The 25,410-nt window shown below is 43.7% G+C and overlaps 1 protein-coding gene across 1 annotated transcript; it reads left to right on the top strand.

Moving 5' to 3' along the window:
- The first annotated feature begins 119 nt into the window (after positions 1-119).
- Positions 120-25,121, top strand: LOC124041662 (G-protein-signaling modulator 2-like). The gene is given in 14 exon segments (XM_046359499.1): positions 120-316; positions 3,766-4,076; positions 17,026-17,247; positions 18,734-18,869; positions 18,999-19,091; positions 19,093-19,139; positions 20,862-20,985; positions 21,527-21,642; positions 21,991-22,255; positions 22,379-22,591; positions 22,831-23,010; positions 23,432-23,591; positions 23,666-23,868; positions 24,014-25,121. Coding segments are annotated over 13 exon segments (2,007 nt in total). The 5' UTR covers positions 120-316; positions 3,766-4,011; the 3' UTR covers positions 24,197-25,121.
- The last annotated feature ends 289 nt before the right edge of the window (positions 25,122-25,410 follow it).

Below are 25,410 nucleotides of genomic sequence, written 5' to 3'. Positions count from 1 at the left end.
CGTTCATTATTCAAATGTCATTGGTCCAGAGTGATGGCTGTACCGCCCAAGAGACGGTTATTTGGGGCGTGGCTACCTTTGAATCTGCTCCGCTGATTGGCTACTGAACCGACAACACAGAGTAACCGTAGCTAAATTCCCCACCCACTCATCCAAGTTAGCCAGCTAGCCAAAACTTTATAACTAGTTAGGTTAGCAAAGTGCCGAATTTATAGCTAAGTGAGGTTTTGTTGTTGTAGAATAAAACTGAATTTTTATTTACCGTCGAAGTATTGAAAAGGGGAGTAAAACCATTGTTCGAACTGGACCGCCTAAAGTAAGTGGACTGCTAGCCTACCCAGTTAGCTAATTACAGTAACGTTAGCTAGCTTGCTAACAGGTTGTAAAGGTTCTCTGGTTGTGTAGCCCTTTTAGTTATAAGGTAAATAGAAAATATTGCTATGGTTTTGGTTGTAGCTTGCAATATGGTTAGAACTGGCTTGTTAACTTGCTAACGTTAACAGTTAGGTGGCTTTCTCACCTGATTTGATAATCATCTGTCAGATGGTGACTGAAGTCTTCAAAAGAACCGAGTTCACCATTTGGGGAACGCCTTATTTTAGTCAAAATAAATATTTCCTATGTCATTATTTGCAAATCCACGGTAACAGTGAAGGTGATAAGGCTCCAATTTCAGTTAATCTGATTATATATATATATATATATATATATATATATATATATGTATTTTTACGTATGCAAAGTTTTGTAACAGAATGACGGGTTGTGCGGTTTGTTCTGCCATTCTGTTACCAGACTTTGATTCTGCACTGTTCTTCGGGTAAATGTGTTTTTGTAAAATTCTAATTGGAAATTGCTAAAAGTAGTCTTTGTGCGTAGTTATATGGTTTGCAATTGTTTTTTTGTTTGACATTACTTTTAAATCATTCTCCGCATCATTCCGTTATCGTGGAATTGCCTGTATGTCTCGTACAAAACACCTACAGTTTACTAAATGAGTTACTGTAAAAGTGCAATTGAAATTCTTTTTACTGGGAAATCATGGTATGACTTAATCTCATTTTGGAAATGAATTAGGACACTAGGCTAGCAAGATCTATGCCTGAAAGAAACCAGTAGAACTAGAAGAATATTCAACTATTGAAAATAATCTAGCTATGTCACTATCTTTTTTTTTTACCAGGTTTCTCATAGTCCCAATCCCAGCACTGAATAATTTCAGGTGAGGAGTGTTTCTCTTTCTAGATCGGTCCCTTTTGTTTTGATGGTGATTTGCTGGCTGTATCCTTGCTGGCTGTATCCCTGCTATCAGGCATTATGCTGCTTTGGTGTTTCTGTGTTTGCTTGGCTAATAAGAGGATGTGGACACAAAGACACAATAGATCACCCTGTGAGTACATTAAAGATGAGGTCATGGTGACACTCCAGTGTGTGATGTGGGAGCTTCCGGTGAAGCTGGCCTTTCAAATGACTGCTTTTGTTACCGCAGCTGCGCTGTATTAGTAGATCACTTGTCCTTTTAACCACTACTTCATACAGAGTGCAGCTTTGTCACCAGGGGTGGCAGGTTCAGAGCGTTGGGCCAGTAAGAGGAAGGTTGCTGGATCGAATCCCAGAGCTGACAAGGTGAAAATCTGTCCTCCTTCCCCTGAGCAAGGCAGTTAATCCACTGTTCCCCGGGCTCTGACGGCGTGGATGTCGATATGCAGCCCCCCGCACCTCTCTGATTCAGAGAGGTTGGGTTAAATGCGGAAGACTCATTTCTGTTGAATACATTCAGTTGGACGACTGATTAGGTATCTCCCTTTTCCATTTGGTGCACACTACTGGAAAAGGCCTCATGCATAAGCATATGAACGCGCATGTACTGTATGTAGTTTGGGAACAGATTCCCGAAACACAAGCAGGCTCCACTTTGGATTAAAGTAGTTCACATTAACCTGGCCGCTAAACAGCAGAGCAGAGCTGACTTAGTTCTCATAGCTTTGTTCTCCAAGATTTGGAGATCATTGATTTATGCAATGCCCCAAATAGATGCAATGATAAGCTTGCTACAAATAGTTGCTCCAAAGATAAGCTGTCTACAACTTTCCCAAAATGAGATTTTCTGCATACTCCTTGTGGCTACGATATGGGATTGTGGAGTGAAATATAAAACTGTGCTGAAATAACCTCCATCTTGGCGTGGCTGTCAGATTCTGGCCTCCCCCTGATGTGACAACCAGTGCTTTTTGGTTACAGTTCTGCTCTGTGGCATGGATGGCTGCCGGCCGGTCCCTGAATCTAGGTTGTCCACGAAGAGAACTCCCAAACACTTTCTGCAGGTCATCATGTAGGCTAGGCCCTAATACAGTTAAAGAGAGAGCTCACAAGTACCCCAAAGTTATGTTACTCACTGTAATCAAAAGCGATCTAAAGTCAAGCTGCCAAACCCATTTCCATGCCGACATCACTTGTGTAAATTCTGCATACACCAGGAGGCATCTGTGCAAGCCTCAATCCCTAATGAAAGGGAAGGCTTGGCACTATATAATTCCATCTAATTACATGATATTTGTGTGCATCAGCCTTATTAACATAGTTGTTTCCAGAAGAGTTATCCTAATGTAAGAGGTTTTTACTGATCACAGTTGTTGCTATAACCTCCTATCCTTCTTGGCTGAGGGGTGCAAATCTTTCTCATGTCTGCTCTGCTGCCTGCCGGGGTTTTAGTGGTGTGGGTGTTAAACTGAGGACGGTGGTTTTCTGGAGTGAATTCAATGCCCTGCTGCTCTCTGTGACCTCTGATCTTCATGTGACCACTGAGGTCTTTCAATTTTGCTTCAAAATGTGATGATGCATTGGTTTTTATGAAGCTGTATCCAATGAGCAGATCAACAAAGGGGAGGTTTATGGTGGACCATCCCCAACCAGGTTGAAAGTTGATTACTCCTGGGTTAAGAAAGTGATGACTGGCTCAAGTCTTTCAATAGTCTTTGTGAATGTCATTTGGTTACAAGCTGTTTTTGCTAATCTACTATGAGAATATCCCTCTATTATCCACCAATAAATAAACCATTTTAAAATGCATAATTTAATATGCACCTGCAACATACATTTGAATACTGTCTGTCCTTTACATTTGTAATAATCTGCTCTTGATGTGTAGTAGTAGCCTAAATTGGGTTTGGGAAAACCTGTTTACTACTAAAATGTGTGCATAGGTAAAGAGGGGGCCTACTTGACCGCATGTGGGAACGAGGTGGCAGTTGGTCTTGCTCTGGTGCTGTACCTTACCTACTAGACTTATCATTGTACTTACAATGGAATTTCCACAAGTCTTCACTGTACAGGTCATGTTTTGAGTCTGCGGCCAGGCTACTTTCCCTATTTCTCACTAAATAATATGATTTCAATCCATCTACAATTATCTTTGCTGTGGTGAATATTTTTATTCTGTTCTATTTTGCTTACCAATGATTTGCATAAAGCATTAAATGTATCTGTTGTGATTGGTGAAAATCCTTCTCTGCTTCTCTGCTTGCCTAGCTGTATCCTCACACTCACCCTCCGGTAGAGCCTAGCGCACCTCCGAGCACTCATGGTTGAGTCAGTGATTGACAGCTTGTGTGTGGTTTGGCTGCCACTGAACCCATCCATCGCCTATCCACTCCTCTCTCACACCCCCCACCTGCCTTTCTTGTGCACGCTGTTTAGTGGGTGTTGCTGTAGTGTCGTGTAGTCAGAAGGAGGCTTTACACACAGCATCTTGTGTTCTCTTCACAGAGGGCTGCTGGGGAGAGCTGTGCTGGCACTTCCAAGCCAAGCTCGAACTGTAGCCTGACTGACAACACTGTCTGAAGATCTCTCTCTGTCATTCCTGGAGCTACGTGTCAGCTTAAGAGGATTCAAAGGCGAGCGCAAGGGGAATTGTAGGACTAGTTCTCCTGGACCATCAATGTTTTTCACTTTTTGGTTTTTCATCACAATTTTTGGGATTTAAACTGAGATTGTCCCACTTATAAATATTCAATGGATTCCATTGGCTCTTTGGTTAGCATTGTTGATGAGGACCAGTCCTATCATGTCCGCTACAGGTAGGCATGAACCTACTCATACCCCCATACATTACTCTCTCAATCTTTGGTCAACATTTTGTTTAATGTACGGCCTAGAACGGGTGCTTTAAACTTTCCTTCATACTAGTGAAAAAAAGTGTTGAACAGAACTGATGTGTAGGAATTTATACATGTACACAATAGACCAAGTGGCCTATATCTCATACTGGTGTCTCATAAGTCTGTCGCACGGGATGAGATCAGCTTTCAGGTGTGAATTGCTAGGCTAGATTTCCCCTTCCATTTAACTGAAGTTGTTAAAGAGGATTGGGGTAGTAGCTGTGGCCAATGGTGTGGTTTTAGAGACTCTCTTGGACGCAGAGACAAAAATGCTAATTTCCTGCAATTGTAAACCATGTTCCCATGGAAATGTCTGTTTAAAGCTAATGCTTTATAGCTGGCTCTAGTCGTTTATATTGAAAACTTTTAACCCCCCACCCCCCAAAAAAACGAAATATACAGAGCCAGTCAAAAGTTTGGACACACCTACTCATTCAAGGGGTTTTCTTTATTTTTCTAATAGTGAAGACATCAAACTATGAAATAACACATGGAATCATGTAGTAACCAAAAAATTGTAAATATATTTGAGATTCTTCAAAGTAGCCACCCTTTGCCTTGATGACAGCTTTGCACACTCTTGGCATTATCTCAACCAGCTTCATGAGGTAGTCACCTAGAATGCATTTCAATTAACAGGTGTGCCTTGTTAATTTGTGAAATTTCTTTCCTTCTTAATGGGTTTGAGCCAATCAGTTGTGTTGTGACAAGATAGGGGTGGTCTACACCCCTACATGGTTTCTACCCCCAAGCCATAAGATGCCTGAACATCTAGTCAAATGGCTACCCAGACTATTTACCAAGTCCATATTAGGGCTAGAACAGCTCAAATAAGCAAAGAGTAACGACAGTCCATCATTACTTTAAGACATGAAGGTCAGTCAATACGGAACATTTCAAGAACTTTAAAAGTTTCTTCAAGTGCAGTCGCAAAAACCCTCAAGCGCTATGATGAAACTGGCTCTCATGAGGACCACCACAGGAAAGGAAATCCCAGAGTTACCTCTGCTGCAGAGAATTTCATTAGAGTTAACTGCACCTCAAATTGCAGCACAAATAAATACTTCACAGAGTGAAAGTAACAGACACATTTCAACATCAACTGTTCAGAGGAGACTGCGTGAATCAGGCCTTCATGGTTGAATTGCAGTGGTGTAAAGTACCTAAGTAAAAATATTTTAAAGTACTGGGTGTATGTACTTTTACATTTTTACTTCACTACATTCCTAAAGAAAATAATATACTTTTTACTCCATACATTTTCCCTGACACCCAAAAGTACTTGTTACATTTTGACAGGAACATGCTCTAATTCACACACTTATCAAGAGAACATCCCTGGTCATCCCAACTGCCTCTGATCTGGTAGATTCACTAAACACATGCTTTGTTTAAATTATGTCAGTGTTGGACAGGGATGCAAACTAGTCACCTTTCGGCGAAATTCACTGTTTTGAATCCAAAATAGGTGACCTACGTGATTCGTGAAGATCCGATGAGAAAAGTATGGGTGGTGGGTTGGTTCACTACTACGAGTGATGCGCGTTTGGAACAATACTGGTTGTATCCGAGGCTCAGCCAGTCGTTCACATAACAATAGAATGTAGCACATGACTGAAGAGAGACGAGACAACCAATTTGCTAGTTACAGCATTGGCGTGCGTGCGCCCTAGAAAGACTGCAGAGAGTAGAAAGGCAGTTTGTCAGTTACAGCAGCACGCCCCCTGGACGATAGAGGAGAGGTAGGTGAGAAGCCTGACCACTGAGACGGGAGTGGTAAGGTGATGAAGCGTACTTCATGAGCTGTAACCAAAAAACAACTGGCATTTGGAAAGTTTGAGGTGAGGGAGAAAGTGTGATGGAACAAGTATTGTTAGCATTGTTAAGTATCTTGCTGGCGAATTGAATTCTCCATTGGTTAGCCAGAAATGTTGAACAACACTGGCCAACTTAATTGATAAAATAATTTAGTTCATGGTGTGAAAATTAGCTGGTTAGTAAAGTCAAGACGGCTAACGTTAGGTAGCTAATGTTACAAGATCAGATGAGTAAATGTTAGTAACCTAACCAATTCGCTGTAGTATTAACTGGTATACGACTCCTTGACGTTCAAGTTATAATGCGTTAGTTGCCAGGGTCCAGTAAGCAATCTGTGTGAAATGTTAACTAGCTAACAAACTAATGTTTTCCCTCTAAGGTATGTGGTTAATTTTCAGAATGAGAGAATTGGGTGAAAATGAGGCGTTGCGTGACAATAATCTTGTTAGGGCTAGGGTCCGCCTGACTGACATGCCCAAAGTAAACTGCCTGTTATTCAGGCCCAGAAGCCAGGATATGCATATAGTTGGTACCATTGGATAGAAAACACTTTGAAGTTTGTAGAAATATAAAAAATAATATATGAGACTAACACAATTGATATGGTAGGAGACAATCTAATGAAAAACCAACTGGATATTTTTCTCTTAAAAAAATAATTTAAAAAATCCCATGCTCTTCCAAGCTATGGGTCCTATGCAATTCCAGCTCCCAGATTGCAATTCCTATGGCTTCAACTAGATGTCAACACTCTTTGTTTTAAGGTTTCAAGCTTGTTTCTTCCAAAACGAGTAAGAATTTTTAGTTTTGGTACAGGGAGTTGGAAATCGGCGACGAAGAGGACGCGCACTTGCTAATTTTACTTTTCTATTGAACATACTTCTTTCTGTATGAAATATTATAGTTTAATTACATTTTAGGGTGCCTGAGGATTGAATCGACATGTCGTTTGACTTATTTTAACAAACTTTAGCGGTAGCTTTTTGGATTCCTTTGTCTGCATGTTGAACTCAAATCGATGGCGCCAACTAAAGACTTTTTGGGATATAAAGAAGGATTTTATCTAACAAAAGGACCATGTATGTTGTAGCCGGGACGCTTTGGATTGCAAATCAGAGGAAGATTTTCGAAAAGTGATTATTGAATTGCTATTTGTGATTTTTATGAAGCCTGCTGGTTGAAAATATGTTGTGGGGTGCCGTCCTCAAACAATCACATGGCATGCTCTCTCTGTAAAGCCCATTGTAATTCAGACAATGCAGTTAGGTTAACAAGAATCTAAGCTTTTAGCTGATATAAGACACTTGTATGTACCTAGATGTTTAATATCCATAATTTTCCAGATTGTTTACTTGAATATTGCACGCCCTCCAATTTCACCGGAAATTGTCGACGGGTGTCCTGCTGACGGGACGCCTAGCCCTAAGACGTTTTAAGTGCATTCAGCGACCAAGTGTAGCTGGGCATGGCTTAAGCCTGGATGCTACAATTGAGGTGAACGGAACACCACACACTTTCTCTTTCTCACATTTTCAATACAGTGCATTAAAAGGGGTATGCCATGTGTACTCTCTGCCTGTAAGAGATCAATTATGCCAACAAAGGGTATCATGCTCTGCTGGCACATTGTAGAACAGATGTCCACAGGCAGAAAGTGTACAACTGTAGTAATGTGCAGTGTAGCCCAAAGATTTTGCTTGTTGAACTTGACAGTAACGTGTGTGTGTGTGTGTGTGTGTGTGTGTGTGTGTGTGTGTGTGTGTGTGTGTGTGTGTGTGGGGGGATTATTACAATTTTTACTCAGTGAACATTATTTTTGCATGCATGTAGCCATGTGCACTTGATCGATGTCTACTATAGTGGCCATTTATAATAGAGCAAAAATAGAATGCCTGTTTCATTCTGTTTCTACTTTAGATGTTTTTTTCAGAAGTGCAATATTTAGAAGGCTGTCATGGCGAACTGCAATGCGATGTATTGTCCCCCCCCCCCCAAGCCTTGAGTGTCATTTACAGGAAAGTCTAGGCAACAGATATTGCCTGGACTTTTACATTGGATTGCTTTAATAAAACTTTTTTTAGGTGTGGGTTAGGTTCACATGAAACACTTTTTATTTTACATACAGAGCCTGATCATGTAGATCATATTCTTTGTTTAAATAGTTAAAACACGCATTTCTCTCTAGCAGGGTTTTTGTGATGCATGTTTCAGTGCAAAAAAAGTGTCAACTTTTTTGGGCCCTCACCAGTTTGCATCCCTTGCTATCCATCAATAAAAAAGAGAAAATGCTCTCTGGTTTGCTTAATAGAAGGAATTTGAAATTAATTATACTTTTGATACTTAAGTACATTTTAGCGATTCCATTTACTTTTTGATACTCAAGTATTTTTTAAAAACCAAATACTTTTATTCAAGTATTTTACTAGGTGACTTGAGTCATTTTCTATGAAGGTATCTTTACTTTTACTCAAGTATGACAATTGAGTTATTTAAACACCACTGTTGAATTGCTGCAAAGAATCCACTACTAAAGAACACTAATCGGAACAAGAGATTTGCTAGGGCCAAGAAACATGAGCAATGGACATTAGACCGGTAGAAATCTGTCCTTTTGGTCTAATGAGTCCAAATTTTGGATTTTTGGTTCCAACCGCCGTGTCTTTGTAAGCTAGCATGGCTACCACAGCATTCTGCAGCGATACAGCATCCCATCGGGTTTGCACTATCATTTGTTTTTCAACAGAACAATGACTCCATACACCTCCAGGCTGTGTAAGGGCTATTTGACCAAGGCCTCCACAATCACCTGACCTCAACCCAATTGAGGTTTGGGATGAGTTGGACTGCAGAGTGAAGGAAAAGCAGCCAAGTGCTCAGCATATCTGGGAACTCCTTCAAGACTGTTGGAAAGGCATTCCAGGTGAAGTTGGTTGAGAGAATGCCAAAAGTGTGCAAAGCTGTCATCAAGGCAGAGTGGCTACTTTGAGGAATATAAAATATATTTGATTTAACACTTTTTTTTGGGTTATTACATGATTCCATATGTGTTATTTCATAGTTTTTATGTCTTCACTATTCTACAATGTAGGAAAAAAAACACTTGAATGAGTATGTGTGTCCTAACGTTTGACTGGTACTGTGATTATATCAATATTTAACAAGCCCCTCAAACATTCATGATTTGTTTTGTATTTGCAGTTTTAAAATTTGTTTATTCAACTTTGAAAGGAGTGGAAGACATTTGTTTGGTAGAAGGCACCATCGTTGGATTTTCAACCATGTTCATCCCTGCGTATAGAATTTAAGCATTTTTCTGGTCAACCATTAAATTGCATTTGCGCATTGACAATTATGGCAGGCTTACATTTTAGTGTTGAATTAAGCAAGAATGTATCTCACTCCTAATCAAAACTTGTACGTTTTAAATTGAATTAACCTCTCGGCCACCTGAATCTGACTAGACACCTTTAACAAAGCTTTCTAATGCGGCCCAGCAGCTCTATAAGCAGGGCCTTTCTAATCACTGTCGGGCCAACTGTAGTAATCCCAGGTGACAAGGCCAGAGGCGAGAGAGATCTTGTCTGATAATGCTGAGATGTTAAACCTCTGTCCTATGCTTAGGGTTAGGCTAATACTGTAGCAATATCATGGACTTTACTGGTTGACCGTATTGTGTGGCATGCAAAAAAAACTGGTTACTGCAAGATGGCGCCGACAGATGGTCACCTCGTTTCGAGTTCTTAGGAAACGATGCAGTATTTATACTTTTTTTGTTGGTATTATTTCTTACATTGTAACCCCAGGAAATCTTAAGTCTTATTACATTCAGCCGGGAAGAACTATTGGATACAAGAGCAACGTCAACTACCAACACTACGACCAGGAATATGACTTTCCCGAAGTGAGTCCTCTTTTCGGACCACCAACCGGGATAATGGATCTAATCCCAGTAGCCAACCTAAAACAACGGCGCCGCAGACTGAGTGGCCTCTTGGTCAGGCTCCGTAGAAGAGCACATCGCCCACCGCTCCTGAGTCGACATTGGCGAGTGTAGACAACATTTGAGCAAGGGTTGCCTTCCAGAGATTGTAACATTCTCTGTTTCTCGGAAATATGGCTCTCTCGGGATTTGTCAATCTGTTCAGCCACTGGGCTTCTCCATGCATCGCGCCAACAGATAAACACCTCTCTGGGAAGCGGAAACGCGGGGGTGTATACTTCATGATTAACGAATCATGGTGTAATCATAACAACATACAGGAACTCAAGTCCTTCTGCTCACCCAACCTAGAATTCCTTACAATCAAATGCTTGCCATTTTACCCACCAAGATCATTCTCGTCAGATAGTCACAGCTGTGTGCATTCCCCCTCAAACAGACACCAAGATGTCCCTCAAGGAACTTCACTGGAAACTATATATCCCGAGGTTGTAGCTGGGGATTTCAACAAAGCAAATTTGAGAACAAGACTACCTAAATTCTATCAGCATATTGATTGCACTACGTACAGGGGTAATACACTCGCCCACTGCTACTCTACCTTCCGCAATGCACACAGACCTCCCCCGCCCTCCCTTCAGCAAATCCGACCAAGACGCCATCTTGCTCCTGCCGTCTTATAGGCAGAAACTCAAACAGGATGTACCAGTGATGAGAACAACTCAACGCTGGTCTGACCAATCTGAAACCACGCTTCAAGATTGTTTTGATCACGTGGACTGGAATATGTTCTGGTTAGCCACAGAGATCAACATAAACCTATACGCTGACTCAGTGAGTTTATAAAGAAGTGCATTGGAGATGATGTAACCACTGACTATTAAAACCTACCCTAACCCGAAACCGTGGATGGGTGGCAGCATTCACGCAAAACTGAAAGCGCTAACCACCACATTTAACGATAAAGGTCTGTTTATATTCAGCCATATTCCCAATGTAGTTGTTCCCTCCAATCAAACAAGCGAAATGCCGGTACAGTGACATGGTGGAGTTGCAATTCAACGGCTCAGACATGACGTATGTGGCAAGGTCTACAGGAAATCAGACTAGAAAAAGAACCAGCCACGGTTCCCTCCAAGCTCGTCAGCAAGCTGGAGGCCCTGGTTCTCAAGCCCACGCTGTGCAATTGGGTCCTGGACTTTGACTGGCTGCCCTCAACACTGGGGCCCCACAAGTGTGCGTGCTCAGCCTCCTCCTGTACTCCCTGTTCACCCACGACTGCGTGGCCATGCACACCTCCAACTCAATCATCAAGATTTCAGATGACACAACGGTAGTGGGCTTGATTACCAACAACGACGAGACCGCCTATAGGGAGGAGGTGAGGGCACTTGGAGTGTGGTGTCAGGAAAACAACCTCTCACTCACCGTCAACAAAACAAAGATGATTGTGGACTTCAGGAAACATCAGAGGGAGCACCCCCCCCCCCCTATCCACATCCAAGGGACAGCAGTGGAGAAGGTGGAAAGTTAAGTTCCTCTGCGTACACATCACAGACAAACTGAAGTGGTCCACTCACGCCTTTTGGTGAAGGCGCAACAGTGCCTCTTCAACCTCCAGGAGGCTGAAGGAATTTGGCTTGTCACCCAAAACCCTGACAAACTTTTACAGATGCACAATCGAGAGCATCCTGTCAGGCTGTATCACAGCCTGGTATGACAACTGCACTGCCCTACACCTCAGGGCTCTCCAGGGGGTGCGGTCTGCACAATGCATCACTGTGGGCAAACTACCTGCCCTGCATGACACCTACATCACACAATGTCACAGGAAGGCCAAAAAGATCATCAAAGACCACAACCACCCGAGCCACTGCCTTTTCGCCCTGCTACCATTCAGAAGGCGAGGTCAGTACAGGTGGATCAAAGCTGGGACCGAGAGACAGAAGCCGTTTTTCAATCTCAATGCCGTCAGACTGCTAAACAACAATCACTAACTCAAGAGGCTGCTGCCTAAATTGAGACTCAATCAATGGCCACTTTAATAAATGGATCTCTAGTCACTTTAAACAACGACACTTTAAATAATGCCACTTTAATCATGTTTATCATATCTTACTCATATCACATGTGAACTCAGCAAAAAAAGAAAGGACCCTGTCTTTCAAAGATAATTCGTAAAAATTCAAATAACTTCTGATCTTCATTGTAAATGATTTAAACACTGTTTCCCATGCTTGTTCAATGACCCATAAACAATGAATGAACATGCATCTGTGGAATGGTCGTTAAGACACTAACAGCTTACAGACGGAAGGCAATTAAGGTCAGTTATGAAAACTTAGGACACTAAAGAGGCCTTTCTACTGACTCTGAAAAACACAGATACTCAGGATCCCTGCTCATCTGCAAGAACCTGCCTTAGGCATGCTGCAAGGAGGCATGAGGACTGCAGATGTGGCCAGGGCAATACATTGCAATGTCTGTGCTGTGACAGGCCTAAGACAGCGCTACAGGGAGACAGGATGGACATGTGGGAGACCACGTGTAACAACACTTGCACAGGATCGGTACATCCGAATATCACACCTGCAGGACAGGTACAGGATGGCAACTGCCCGAGTTACACCGGAACACACAATCCCTCCATCAGTGCTCAGACTGTCCGTAACAGGCTGAGAGATGCTGGACTGAGGGCTTGTAGGCTTGTTGTTGGCCTTGTCGGCCTGTACTCTGGAGCGGGATCGATTTGGAGGTGGAGGGTCCGACATGTTCTGGGGCGGTGCGTCACAGCATCATCAGACTGAGCTTGTTGTCATTGCAGGCAATCGCAACGCTGTGCGTTGCAGGGAAGTCATCCTTCTCCCTGTGGTACCCTTTCTGTAGTCTCATCCTGACATGACCCTCCAGCATGACAATGCCACCAGCCGCACTGCTCGTTCTGTGTGCGATTTCCTGCAAGACAGGAATGTCAGTTCTTCCATGGCCCGGATCTCACGTCTGGGACCTGTTGGATCGGAGGGTGAGGGCTACCCCACCCCCCTATAATTGGTGGAAGAGTGGGATAACATCTCACAGCAAAAACGGCGCAAATCTGGTGCATTCCACGAGGTACACTGCAGTACTTAGTAACTGGTGTGGCCACCAGCTGCATTGACTGTTACTTGATTGTTACTGTTACTGGAGTTTTTACACCACCTGTTGTGTCAGGAGAGCCTTCCTCGGAGCTAAGGGGGTCGGGGAGGGTCGTCAGGGGCTCTTGGCACCGGTCGGCGAAGTGTCTCCTGCAGAGTCGGGGGTCCAGGATTAGTGGAGGGTCGTCAGGGGTATGGGGGCCACCCAAGGGCTTGGTACCAGTAGAGGTGTGGTGATGGAGACTAGGAGGCTTGGTAGTGGTGGTGGAGGGGGGTACCAGTTGGGCGCGTGGTGGAGGGGATTGTTGGGGGAGGTGCAGCGGAAGGGGGGGCTGAAGCTGCTGCGGTGGAGGCTGTAGGGGGATCTGGATACAGTCAGAGTAGACCTCTGTCAGGAGGAAGGCCCGAGAGGCCAACTGGAGATGCACCTGTGGAGGAGATACCAGATACTAACTCTTAAATCGGGTATCCACCTCTAAATACTTCTTGTAGATTCATTATCGGTAGAGTACTTGAAGGGCATTTCCACCACTTTTTAATCTCATATTCATTATATCCAGCACCATACCATGGCCTACATATGTATAATTGACACACTTCTATGTTTTGTAGTACAAATATCAAATTAGAAAGTGCAATTTTTTTGTCATCAAAAGTAAAAACATTAAACGGTGATTTTGAAACCCAGATCGCAGAGAACAGGAAAATGCTCTCCCCCTGGCTAGAAACTCGGTGCAGGTTTTGCAATTTTTTTAAATTTTTATCCTTCTCAAGGATGTCACAGAGTAGGACTTTTTAGGAGCTTTTCTTTTTATTCACAGAACACGTCTTCAGACTTTCCCCACGTTGTTACGATACAGTCTTATTATAAAATTGATTAAATCGTTTCTCCCCCTCATCTACATACAATACCCCTTAATGACAACGCAAAACCAGGTTTTTATCAATTTCTGTAAAAATAAAAAAAAACTTACCACATTTCCATAAGTATTCAGACTCTTTACTCAGTACTTTGTTGCAGCACCTTTGGCAGGGAATACAGCATCGAGTCTTCTTGGGTACGACACTACAAGCTTGGCACACCTGTATTTGGGGAGTTTCTCCCATTCTTCTCTGCAGATCCTCTCAAGCTCTGTCAGGTTGGATGGGGAGCGTTGCTGCACAGCTATTTTCAGGTCTCTCCAGACATGTTTGGGCTGGTTCAAGTCCGGGCTCTTGCTGGACAACTCGAGGAGATTCAGAGACTTGTTCCGATGCCACTCCTGTGTCTTGGCTGTGTGCTTAGAGTCGTTGTCCTGTTGGAAGGTGAACCTTCGCCCCAGTATGAGGTCCTGAGTGCTCTGGAGCAGGTTTTCATCAAGGATCTCCATGCACACCTCCAACTCAATCATCAAGTTTGCAGATGATACAACCGAAGTAGGCTTGATTACCAACAACGATGAGACGGCCTACAGGGAGGAGGTGATGGCTCTCGGAGTGTGGTGTCACGAAAACAACCTCTCACTCAACAAAACAAAGGAGATTATCGTGGACTTCAGGAAACAGCGGAGGGAGCACCCACCTATCCACATCGATGGGACAGCAGTGAAGGTGGAAAGTTTTAAGATCCTCTGCGTACACATCACAGACAAACTGAAATGGTCCACCCACACAGACAGTGTCGTGAAGAAGGCACAACAGCGCCTCTTCAACCTCAAGAGGCTGAAGAAATTTGGCTTGTCACCCAAAACCCTGACCAACCTTTACAGATGCACGATCGAGAGCATCCTATCGGGCTGTATCATAGCCTGGTACAGCAACTGCACCGCCCTCAACCGCAAGGCTCTCCAGAGGGTGGTGCGGTCTGCACAACGCATCACCGGGGGCAAACTACCTGCTCTCCACGACACCTACACCACCCGATGTCACAGGAAGGCCAAAAAGATCAAGGACAACAACCACCCGAGCCACTGCCTGTTCACACCACTACCATCCAGAAGGCGAGGTGTGATCCACCTGTACACTGTACAGGTGCATCAAAGCTGGGACCGAGAGATGGAAGCTGTTTTTCAATCTCAAGACCATCTGACCGCTAAACAGCAACCACTAACTCAGAGATTCTGCTGCCTACATTGAGACCCTGGCCACTTTAAAAAATGAGTCACTAGTCAGTTTAATAATGTTTCCATATCTTACATTACTCATCCCATATGTTTGTATATACTGTACCTTATACCATCTATTGCACATAGGCTTGTATATACTTGTACATATACTTGTATACATATTCTCATTCACCCCTTTGGATTTGTGTGTGTATAAGGTAGTTGTTGTGGAATTGTTAGATATTACTGCACTGTCGGAACGAGAAGCACAAGCATTTCGCTACACTTGCGTTAACATCTGCTAACCATCTGTATGTGACCAATAAGATTTGATTTGAATTGATTTGGTTCGTTGATGACGTTAGGGGTTATTCTAGTTTGTGGGACGTGGATAAAACCTCTTTGGTGAAAGTATCTCAGTGAGACATTGAAAACAATAGGCTACCTAGGCCTGTGTCCGGATCCGTAATGAGTTTAGTCTAGCTCTGGACCGTTCAGTGTGTTGCTGCACAGGAATCCTCTTTCAAACCAACCCAGTGGAAGCCTCTTTAGATGTGTCATGTGATGCTGTTGTGAAGGAGAAAGAAACCCAGGTAGGGTCTTGGTGTGTTAAAATAAACAAAGCAACCTCGATCCAGTATGTGGAGTACAATTTATTGTCATTTCGTCTGCAAGATGTAATGTTGTTTTATAGTCTGTAATTGGAGATGACTAAAGTAAAAATATATACAGTAAACATACCTGTTGATATATTTTGCTGAATGTAACATGCAAAAATGACAGATTTGACTGAGTTACAGTTCATAGATGAAAATCCAGTCGTTTTTTAAAAATAACATATGGATTTCACATACTGGGCGGGGGTGCCCCCCCCCCAGGCCCAGCCAATCAGAATGAGTTTTTCCCCACAGAAGGGATTTATTACAGACAGAAATACTCCAATCTTTTGTTTTAGCTCATGAAAAATGGGGCCAACACTTTACATGTTGCATTTATATTTCTGTTCAGTGTGTGTATATAATGTTTTATAATGCATAAGATGTCTTTTAGTAGGCTATGTCTAATGCCAATATTCTTTTTGAGGGCTTTCAAAAAAACCACTGGGTGGGCACTTGATTTAATAGAGTACCTGAAGTCGAAAACATGCATGCATGAACACAGGTCATCTCCTCTTCAACAAAGTGGTGGGTGCTTTTGCTGTAGAACACAAAAAGATGTCAACGAGGGCGTAACAATCGAAGCCAGGTTGCATGAAAGTGACTAATCTGTTAATCCACCCGTCGCTGTGAATAATCCCTTGTGGAGACTCCTCTCTGACCCTATCTGGGGTTAAAGTGACCAGGAGTAGGCTATGTTCAGGGTCAAACATCCAGAACGTTTCAGATAGAAATGTAATCGTCACCAGCTTGCACAATCTCCATTCTACACAGCAGACAATACATTTGTCTGAATGTTCTGGAAACATTGAAGCCCACTGAATAGCCTAGTCTTCAGAAGAGCAGTCAGAAATCTGTGTATTGTACTGTAGAGACCATGTAGGTAGATCCGTCCTACCATAACAAACCCACTGATAAACCAAGGCTGTTTTTCTTAGGTGGAAGGAAGTAGCCAGACAAACATTCACAGTCTGATGGAGTGAGAGGGAAGCTAGTCCTGGGTTTTGAGATGGGGAAAACCAATCTAACTTTTGGTTTCTAGTTTATTCAAACTGTGGCCACTTTGGAATGTTAAGACTAGATACACTTGTAGTTCTTTTGAGTGTTAGTGGAAGGGGCAAGAGAATGTTCTGGTCCAAAACAACTTCTCCTGTCTGTGCCTACTGAGCATCTTGGATCAACAAGAGACCTCTGTTCCTATCTTCTACCTAAACCCTTTCTGCTGCCTCCTTGTAGGATGGATGCATCCTGCCTGGAGCTGGCCCTGGAGGGTGAGCGGCTCTGTAAAGTGGGTGACTACCACGCTGGAGTGTCCTTCTTCGAAACAGCCATCCAGGTTGGCACAGAGGACCTGCAGGTGCTGAGTGCCATTTACAGCCAGCTGGGCAATGCATACTTCCATCTGCATGACTACGCCAAGGCGTTGGAGTTCCACCACCACGACCTCACCTTGACCAGGTAGGAAGGAACACGCCGTGACCAGGTAGGAAGGAACACGCCGTGACCAGGTAGGAAGGAACACGCCGTGACCAGGTAGGAAGGAACACGCCGTGACCAGGTAGGAAGGAACACGCCGTGACCAGGTAAGGAAGGAACACGCCGTGACCAGGTAAGGAAGGAACACGCCGTGACCAGGTAAGGAAGGAACACGCCGTGACCAGGTAAGGAAGGAACACGCCGTGACCAGGTAAGGAAGGAACACGCCGTGACCAGGTAAGGAAGGAACACGCCGTGACCAGGTAGGAAGGAACACGCCGTGACCCAGGGCTCCTATTCATAATGTTTCTCAGAGTAGGACCATTGTCCCCTCTTATCAGCATGACCTCACCACACAACTCCTATGTCTGTAGTGTTTTCCCTATGCGCTGGCCGTCATATTTATAAATACGCCCACTATTTTTGCGAAACGCTTAGATAAACATCTTCGGTATAGACTACTGCTGACGGTAAATGTAGTCAACTAGCAGCTGTTATGGTTATGTATCAATGTTTGATTGCTACTTCGTCTCTTTATATTTGTCCCACCAAAATATATTTTGACCACTTGAAAAATCTAACTGCTACTTTTTGTTTAAACGTTTCAATTTGGTCGTCCCAATAGTCAGTCTAGCCCTCCTCGGCTAGAATGATCAATATGAATCTAATAGCGATCTATTGATGGGACAGGTGCATGTCAGTCACATGGTGAGTGATGACAGAAACACTGCTAGTTTGACAGTATGCTGTCTCTCCCGTGTGATTTGTGTGCGCTGTGGTTGGTTGCAATCCAAAACATGTACACGGAGGATGGAGGGCACGTGATGCTCCTTCAATCGTCTCTGTGAATCTGCACATCCCATGTAACAATAAGTCGAAATCCACTTAATCTAGCCTAATTATTTCCTGTAGCCAGCTATAGAGCCAAGGCGCGTAGGCCATTTACGGTGCTTTGATTGACAACCGAACAGCATGTGTTAATTAGTTATCAAATGTCTCAAATTAACTGAATAAAGTCAATCTCCTATATCCCTTTGCCATTCATAAATCCTACACCGTAGTTATAAGTCAATGGCATCGCACCGGGACAGGTAAACCATAGATCTCGCTTGTATTTCCTTAGGATATGGAAGCCAATGTTGTGACTTGCCAGAGAGTGACGTTTCAGTGAGTGACTCGTCAGTGTAGCCTACCGAATCGCATTGGTGAGAGCTGTTCATTTGGCTCCCTTGTTGGCATATTGGTAGGCTTTTTGCTGATAATCTGCAGATAAATTATGAAATATACGATGAAGATGGTGAATCCTCACTGCAGAAACAATAGGTGTTGGAGAGAGAGCTAATGATTCATTGTCACATCAGAAATATATAATGGGTAAGACTATAACCCTTTTCATTTGTTTAATTTAACCTTTTATTGGTCAAGCTCATGTGTGCGTTTTTCTGTTTGAATAAAATCCCATTCTCAGGACCATCGGGGACCAGATGGGAGAGGCTAAATCCAGCGGTAACCTAGGCAACACATTGAAGGTGTTGGGTAGGTTTGATGAGGCTGTGGTCTGCTGTCAGAGGCACTTAGACATTGCCATGGACCTGAACGACAAGGTGAGATTGATTCATGAATGATGGTTATTAGGCCTCCTGAAACTAATTTGCTGTTTATTCTGGTGTTTTAAATGCTTTTTTCCCTGTTGTGGAGTTGACATTGGCCCTGTTTTTTTTGGTATCTGTTAGGTGGGACAGGCGAGGGCGCTGTATAACTTTGGGAACGTGTATCATGCAAAAGGAAAGAGCATCTGCTGGAGCGGGGCGGAGCCAGGAGAGTTCCCCCGAGGAGGTCACTACTGCACTTAGGAAAGCAGCGGAATATTACCAGTAAGTTGGTGTGTTTGTGTGCAAGCATTGCATTCATGTGTGTTCGGTACATTTTGCATCTTGTAAGTAAGATACCATAGGGTAAATGTACATACAGTATCAGTCAAAAGTTTGGACCTACTCATTCAATGGTTTTTCTTTATATTTATTATTTTCTACATTGTAGAAAAATAGTGAAGATGTCGAAATGATAAAATAACACATGGAATCATGTAGTAACCAAAAAAGTGTTAAACAAATAAATAGATTTTATATTCTTCAAAGTAGCCTCCCTTTGCTTTGACATCTTCATGAGGAATGCTTTTCCAACAGTCTTGAAGGAGTTCCCACATATGCTGAACATTTGTTGGCTGCTTTTCCTTCACTCTGTGGTCCAACTCATCCCAAACCATCTCAATTAGGTTGAGGTCAGGTGATTATGTAGGCCCCAGCACTCCATCACCCTCCTTGGTCAAAAACCCCTTACACAGCCTGGAGGTGTGTTTTGGGTCATTGTTCTGTTGAGAAATAAAGGATAGTCTCACTAAGCGCAAACCAGATGGGATGACGTATCACTGCAGAATGCTGTGTTTTTACCAAAGGACAGATTTCCACCAGTCTAATGTAAATTGCTTTTGTTTGACTCAATCAAGTCTCTTATTGGTGTCCTTTGGTTTCTTAGCAGAAATTTGACCATGAAGGCCTGATTCACACAGTCTCCTCTAAACAGTTGATGTTGATGTGTTTGTTACTTGAACTTTGATGCATTTATTTGGGCTGCTTTCTGAGGTGCAGTTGATTGCTGATTTCTGAGGTTGGTAACTCTAATGAACTTCTCCTCTGCAGCAGAGGTAACTGTGGGTCTTCCTTTCCTGTGGCGGTTCTCATGAGCTGGTTTCATCATAGCGCTGGTGATGGTTCAAGTGCGACTGCACTTGAAAAAAACTTTCAAAGTTCTTGAAATGTTCTGGATTGACTGACCTTCATGTCTTAAAGTAATGATGGACTGTCGTTTCTCTTTGCTTATTTGAGCTGTTCTTGCCATAATATGGACCTGGTCTTTAACCAAATAGGGCTATCTTCTGTATACCAACCCTACCTTGTCACAACCCAACTGATTGGCTCAAATGCATTAAGAAGGAAAGAAATTCCCCCCAAAAATAACAAGGCACACCTGTTAATTGAAATGCATTCCAGGTGACTACCTCATGAAGCTCGTTGAGAGTGTGCAAAACTGTCAAGGCAAAGGGTGGCTACTTTACAAATATTCACTTTTTCGGTCACTACATGATTCCATATGTGTTATTTCATAGTTTATGTCTTCACTATTATTCTACAATGTAGAAAATAGTAAATATTAAGAAACTGTTAAATCAGTAGGTGTGTCCAAACTTTTGACTTGTTTTATTTATATATATTATTTCTTTCATCACATTCCCAGTGGGTCAGAAGTTTACATACACTCAAATAGTATTTGGTAGCATTGCCTTTAAATTGTTTAACTTGGGTCAAACGTTTCGGGTAGCCTTCCACATGCTTCCCACAATAAGCTGGGTAAATTTTGGCCCATTTCTCCTGACTGAGCTGGTGTAACTGAGTCAGGTTTGTCGGCCTCCTTGCTCGCACATGCTTTTTCAGTTCTGCCCACACATTTTCTATAGGATTGAGGTCAGGGCTTTGATGGCCACTCCAAAACCTTGACTTTGTTTTCCATCACTCATTCAATGGTTTGTCTATATCCAGAGCAAACTTATCCATAGTGAAGGAGCTTGGAGACCCGGCCGCCCAAGGCCGAACATATGGTAACCTTGGCAACACACACTACCTGTTAGGTAACTTCCAGAATGCAGTGGCGTCACATGAACAGGTAATGAAAATCTTATCAAAGTTTATAGTGTGACATTTACTGCTCGATTCAATAAACTGCACTGTTGTAGCATATGAAACGCAAAATTTTTATCCTATGACAATATGGAATAGTGGTTTTGCGTTCTATAGTAGAAATACCAGTTAAACTCATTTCACTGGATGATTAATAATAGCTTGTACACAAATCAACTGCATAAACATTGCAAAAGGCAAGTTTGATTTAAATCCAGTTAAGTCTTTTGTCAGAGATTTCCTTTTTCAATGGTTCTCTGTAGTTAATTCTAATGTCCTGTATGGCTCAGTACAGTCAACAGAAAGACTAGGTAAACACCACATAATGGAAGACTAGCGTCGCTGGCTGGCTGTTCCGATACCAAGGTGTGGGGGCGGGTAGAGTCGCTGGCTGGCTGTTCCGATACCAAGGTGTTGGGGCGGGTAGAGTCGCTGGCTGGCTGTTCCGATACCAAGGTGTTGGGGTGGGTGGGTGCAATTCTGGCCCGGTGTCAGTGTGTGTTCATCAATTCGTTTTCCTTTCCCAGCGCCTCCAGATTGCCAAGGAGTTTGGCGACCGCTCAGCAGAGAGAAGGGCCTACTGCAACCTGGGGAACGCGTATATATTCCTGGGTGAATTTGAAGTGGCAGCCGAGCATTACAAGTGAGCAAAACCCTCCCCAGCCCAGTCATTCATCTTCTCTCAATGACGTTCACTCCCTCTGTCTCGAAGTCCAGCTGTTAAAACAACTCTTCTTTCTGTCTGGACCCTGGAGGTTTTCACACAGTTAAGAGGCCGTAAGGGTTTTCAGGAGTGAAATGGCAGCCGCTATAATGTCAAGAGGGCTAGCAAACTTGTGTGTGTGTGTGTGTGTGTGTGTGTGTGTGTGTGTGTGTGTGTGTGTGTGTGTGTGAATTCATATACTGAACTTAATTTCAGGACCAGAGTAGCCTTTGTGTGTCACTATGCATGACAGCCAGTGATCTTATGTGGTTGTATTGTGGTTGTCAGGAGGACTCTGCAGCTGGCCAGACAGCTGAAAGACCGGGCTGTAGAGGCTCAGGCCTGTTACAGTCTGGGCAACACCTACACACTCCTCCAGGACTACGAGAGGGCCATAGACTACCACCTCAAACACCTGATCATAGCACAGGACCTCAACGACCGGATTGGTGAGGGCCGGGCGTGCTGGAGTTTAGGGAACGCTCACACCGCCCTGGGGAACCATGACCAGGCCATGCACTTTGCTGAGAAACACCTGGAGATCTCCAAAGAGGTACCACCTCCCTTATCCCCTATAGATATACAGTTCAGGACACAACCTTCAAGAACCTGATCAAGAAAGAGGAGTTCATCTGAAAATGCAGCATGATCAATCCCGTGTGTGTGTGTGTTCCAGACTGGTGACCGGAGCGGGGAGCTGACGGCCCGTATGAACGTGTCAGACCTGCAGATGGTGCTGGGGCTGAGCTACAGCACCAACAACTCCACCCTGTTTGAGAACCCCATCAAGGACATGGACCTCAACCTGCACGGAGCAAGGCCCCGGATGGGACGGAGAAACAGCATGGAAAACCTGGAGCTCATGAAACTCACCCCCGACAAGATCAATGTAAGTCACTGGGTTTAAATGTTCATTCTGAGACTTTATCTTCCCTAGCCCTAGTGGCAATTCAAAGTGCACTATTAACCTGAAGTGGGTGAAATTAATTACACATGGCACCTTTATAAAATGTACTGTTTTGTCTTTATAACAACTCTTAACTGTTTGTGTATTTTGACACCGGAGTTAGATGTGATTTGTATAAAGTCTGGTTTTTGACGTGTGTGTCCTCTCCCTCTTGTCTCCAGGCTCAGAAGTGGACCAGTGACATCCTGACCAAGCAGTCTAAACCCACCCTGGCTAAGAGCTCCTCCAAGCTGTTCTTCATCAGCCGCCTGCGGGGGAAGAAGACCAGGGCTGGGGGCTCCAGTAAAGTCCTGCAGGACACCAGTAACACCTCCCAGAACCCTGCACAGGGACCACAGAAGGTAAGAGGGAAACCGGCGTTTCAGGTATCCACCTAGCGTGTGTTTTTCTATGGGTTTGTGTGCCTGTGTATGCATGCGTGCCCACGAGAGAGGGCGTGAGATTGACGTGACCTCTTGTACTTATCTCGTTGTGGATTGGAATAAAGTATTGAAATCGGTGGTGGTTGATGCTGTTTTAAGATTAGGGAGGACAAATGTTTTTTTTTGTGCCTTATTTCTATTGCAGCATATATTACCCAAGAGCGTGCTGTTGAGGCTACTGTAGACCTTCAATATATTCAGTGGCGTGAATATATTTTGTATAGTCTTGTATACATTTATTTTTTGTTTCACTATTTACATTTTTTTAATGAAATTCCGAGTAGGATGGTTCTTCCCTTCCTCTGAGGAGCCTCCACTGATTCAAATATGTCTCACTCAGAGGGCCAGTCCAGACATGCTCGGGGACGAGGGCTTCTTTGACCTGCTAAGTCGTTTCCAGAGTAACCGGATGGACGACCAGCGCTGTTCCATACAAGAAAAGAGCCGTCTGTCAGTCAGTACCAGCTCCTCTGACTCTCCACCCAGAGCCATGAGGAAATGTGAGTATACACACATCAACATTTCTCTGTGATCGCCTTGGTCTCTCGCTCTGACCTCTCTCCCTCTCCTCCAGCAGTGTCCGAGGCAGTAGCAGGCCTGGGCTCTGGGTCTGGTGCCCAGGGTCGCCGGTTAGAAGAAGGTGGAGGTGCTGGGGGTAGTTTGCCCGGCCTTCGGCTCAACAGGCACAGCAGCCAGGCTGTCCTCAGCCACCTGATGGCTAACACAGGCAACACGGAGCCTGATGATGACTTCTTCGACATGCTTGTCAAATGCCAGGTGTTTAAATAGACTCAACTTTTCATTGGAGTGGTGTTCAGTAGAGCAAAATGTTGTGCTACATCTCAGTACTTTATATTGAAAGGGGGAAAAAGTCTTCCTTTTCGTCCACTTTTTTTACCTCCTATACCCTCCTTCCCCTCAGGGTTCTCGTCTGGATGACCAGCGCTGCGCCCCTCCCCCGGCCCGTGGCCCCACCGTCCCAGACGAGGACTTCTTCAGCCTCATCACGAGGTCCCAGGCCAAACGCATGGATGAGCAGCGGGTCACCCTGCCCTCCGCAGCAGGCTCCGCAGCAGGCTCCGCAGCACGGCCCTGCTCCAACTGAGCCCTGCCCATGTACCGCGACGGGTGAAAACCCAGGAGACTGGGCTTCTGGAGGAAAACGGTGTGGAAGTTTCGTCCACTTGTGGAGATGAGGACGTTGGTACTGTACTCAACAGTGGATGGGGCTATTTGACATAGACCAGAACTTTTCAATGGTATTTTCTCTTCATAACATAGACCAATAATGGTGGTTGTTGTTCGGATCCAGAAGCCTCATTTCCCAGTTGAAAGCACTGCCAGCATTAATGTAGTAGCCTATAGGGAACACTGCAACATTCAAAAACTAACCCACTGAGGGTTATAGACTATGAAATCAACTGTTCTCAATTTTACCTTGTACTCTGTCTGAAACTGTACTGGACCTGTAAAACTACGCAGACGAACATGAGCTAACATATCAAACGAGTCGGTCCAGGGCATTCTTTTCTATGATTATGTACTCACTACAACCTGAAAATGTATCTTTAGATACAAACAACTGCAGTCATGACTCGTGTATTTATTGTACCTTTTTGGTAATGATTTTGTTTTATCAAGTGCTTACGTGCTGCCGTTTTACTTCCCCTTGTGGCTTGAAGTGGTTGGTTTGATTTTGCACCATCTTTTTCTGATGTAGACTCAAAGACCAGTACAGCACTATCTTTCCATGTGTTTTTGAATTGTCTATATGTGTATGTTAGGCGTTGTGAGGATACCTCATTTAGGTAAGGAATTAAACAAGAAATGCTCTTTTAGCCTAAACCATCTTTGATAAAATAATGAATACACCCATTGGTGTGTTTTGTCGCTGATGCTATTTTGTACTTCCTATATTTGTTTTTATGAGATCAGAGCAATGAACACTTGTTTATTTAGTATAGAAATCATGTCTTATGTTTTATTTTAAAATGTGCTATCAAAAAGTTGTGTGTGTGTTCTTTTCCCACTGTTCTTATTTGCAAAACAGCAAGAAGCCAGTGTGCTTTCTTTATATTCAGTGCAGCTTGACACATGGAGATGGCACACCAAAGCCAGTGTGCTTTCTTTATCCTCAGTGCAGCTTGACACATGGAGATGGCACACCAAAGCACAGAAGGATCTGCTACTCCTGGAATTAATGACTGCCCAGTTCGCTGGTGAGGTGTTGGGCTATGTTCTTCATGGAATGATGGGCCTAAGTAAGATACAATCAAACTTATTAGTCCAAATTAGATGCTGTTTAACAAACTCCAGGCT

Source organism: Oncorhynchus gorbuscha, linkage group LG08 (genome assembly GCF_021184085.1).
Source record: "Oncorhynchus gorbuscha isolate QuinsamMale2020 ecotype Even-year linkage group LG08, OgorEven_v1.0, whole genome shotgun sequence".
Lineage (NCBI taxonomy): Eukaryota > Metazoa > Chordata > Actinopteri > Salmoniformes > Salmonidae > Oncorhynchus > Oncorhynchus gorbuscha.
The sequence above is the reverse complement of the archived record's forward strand: the minus strand, read 5'-3'. Positions and strand labels throughout refer to the sequence as shown.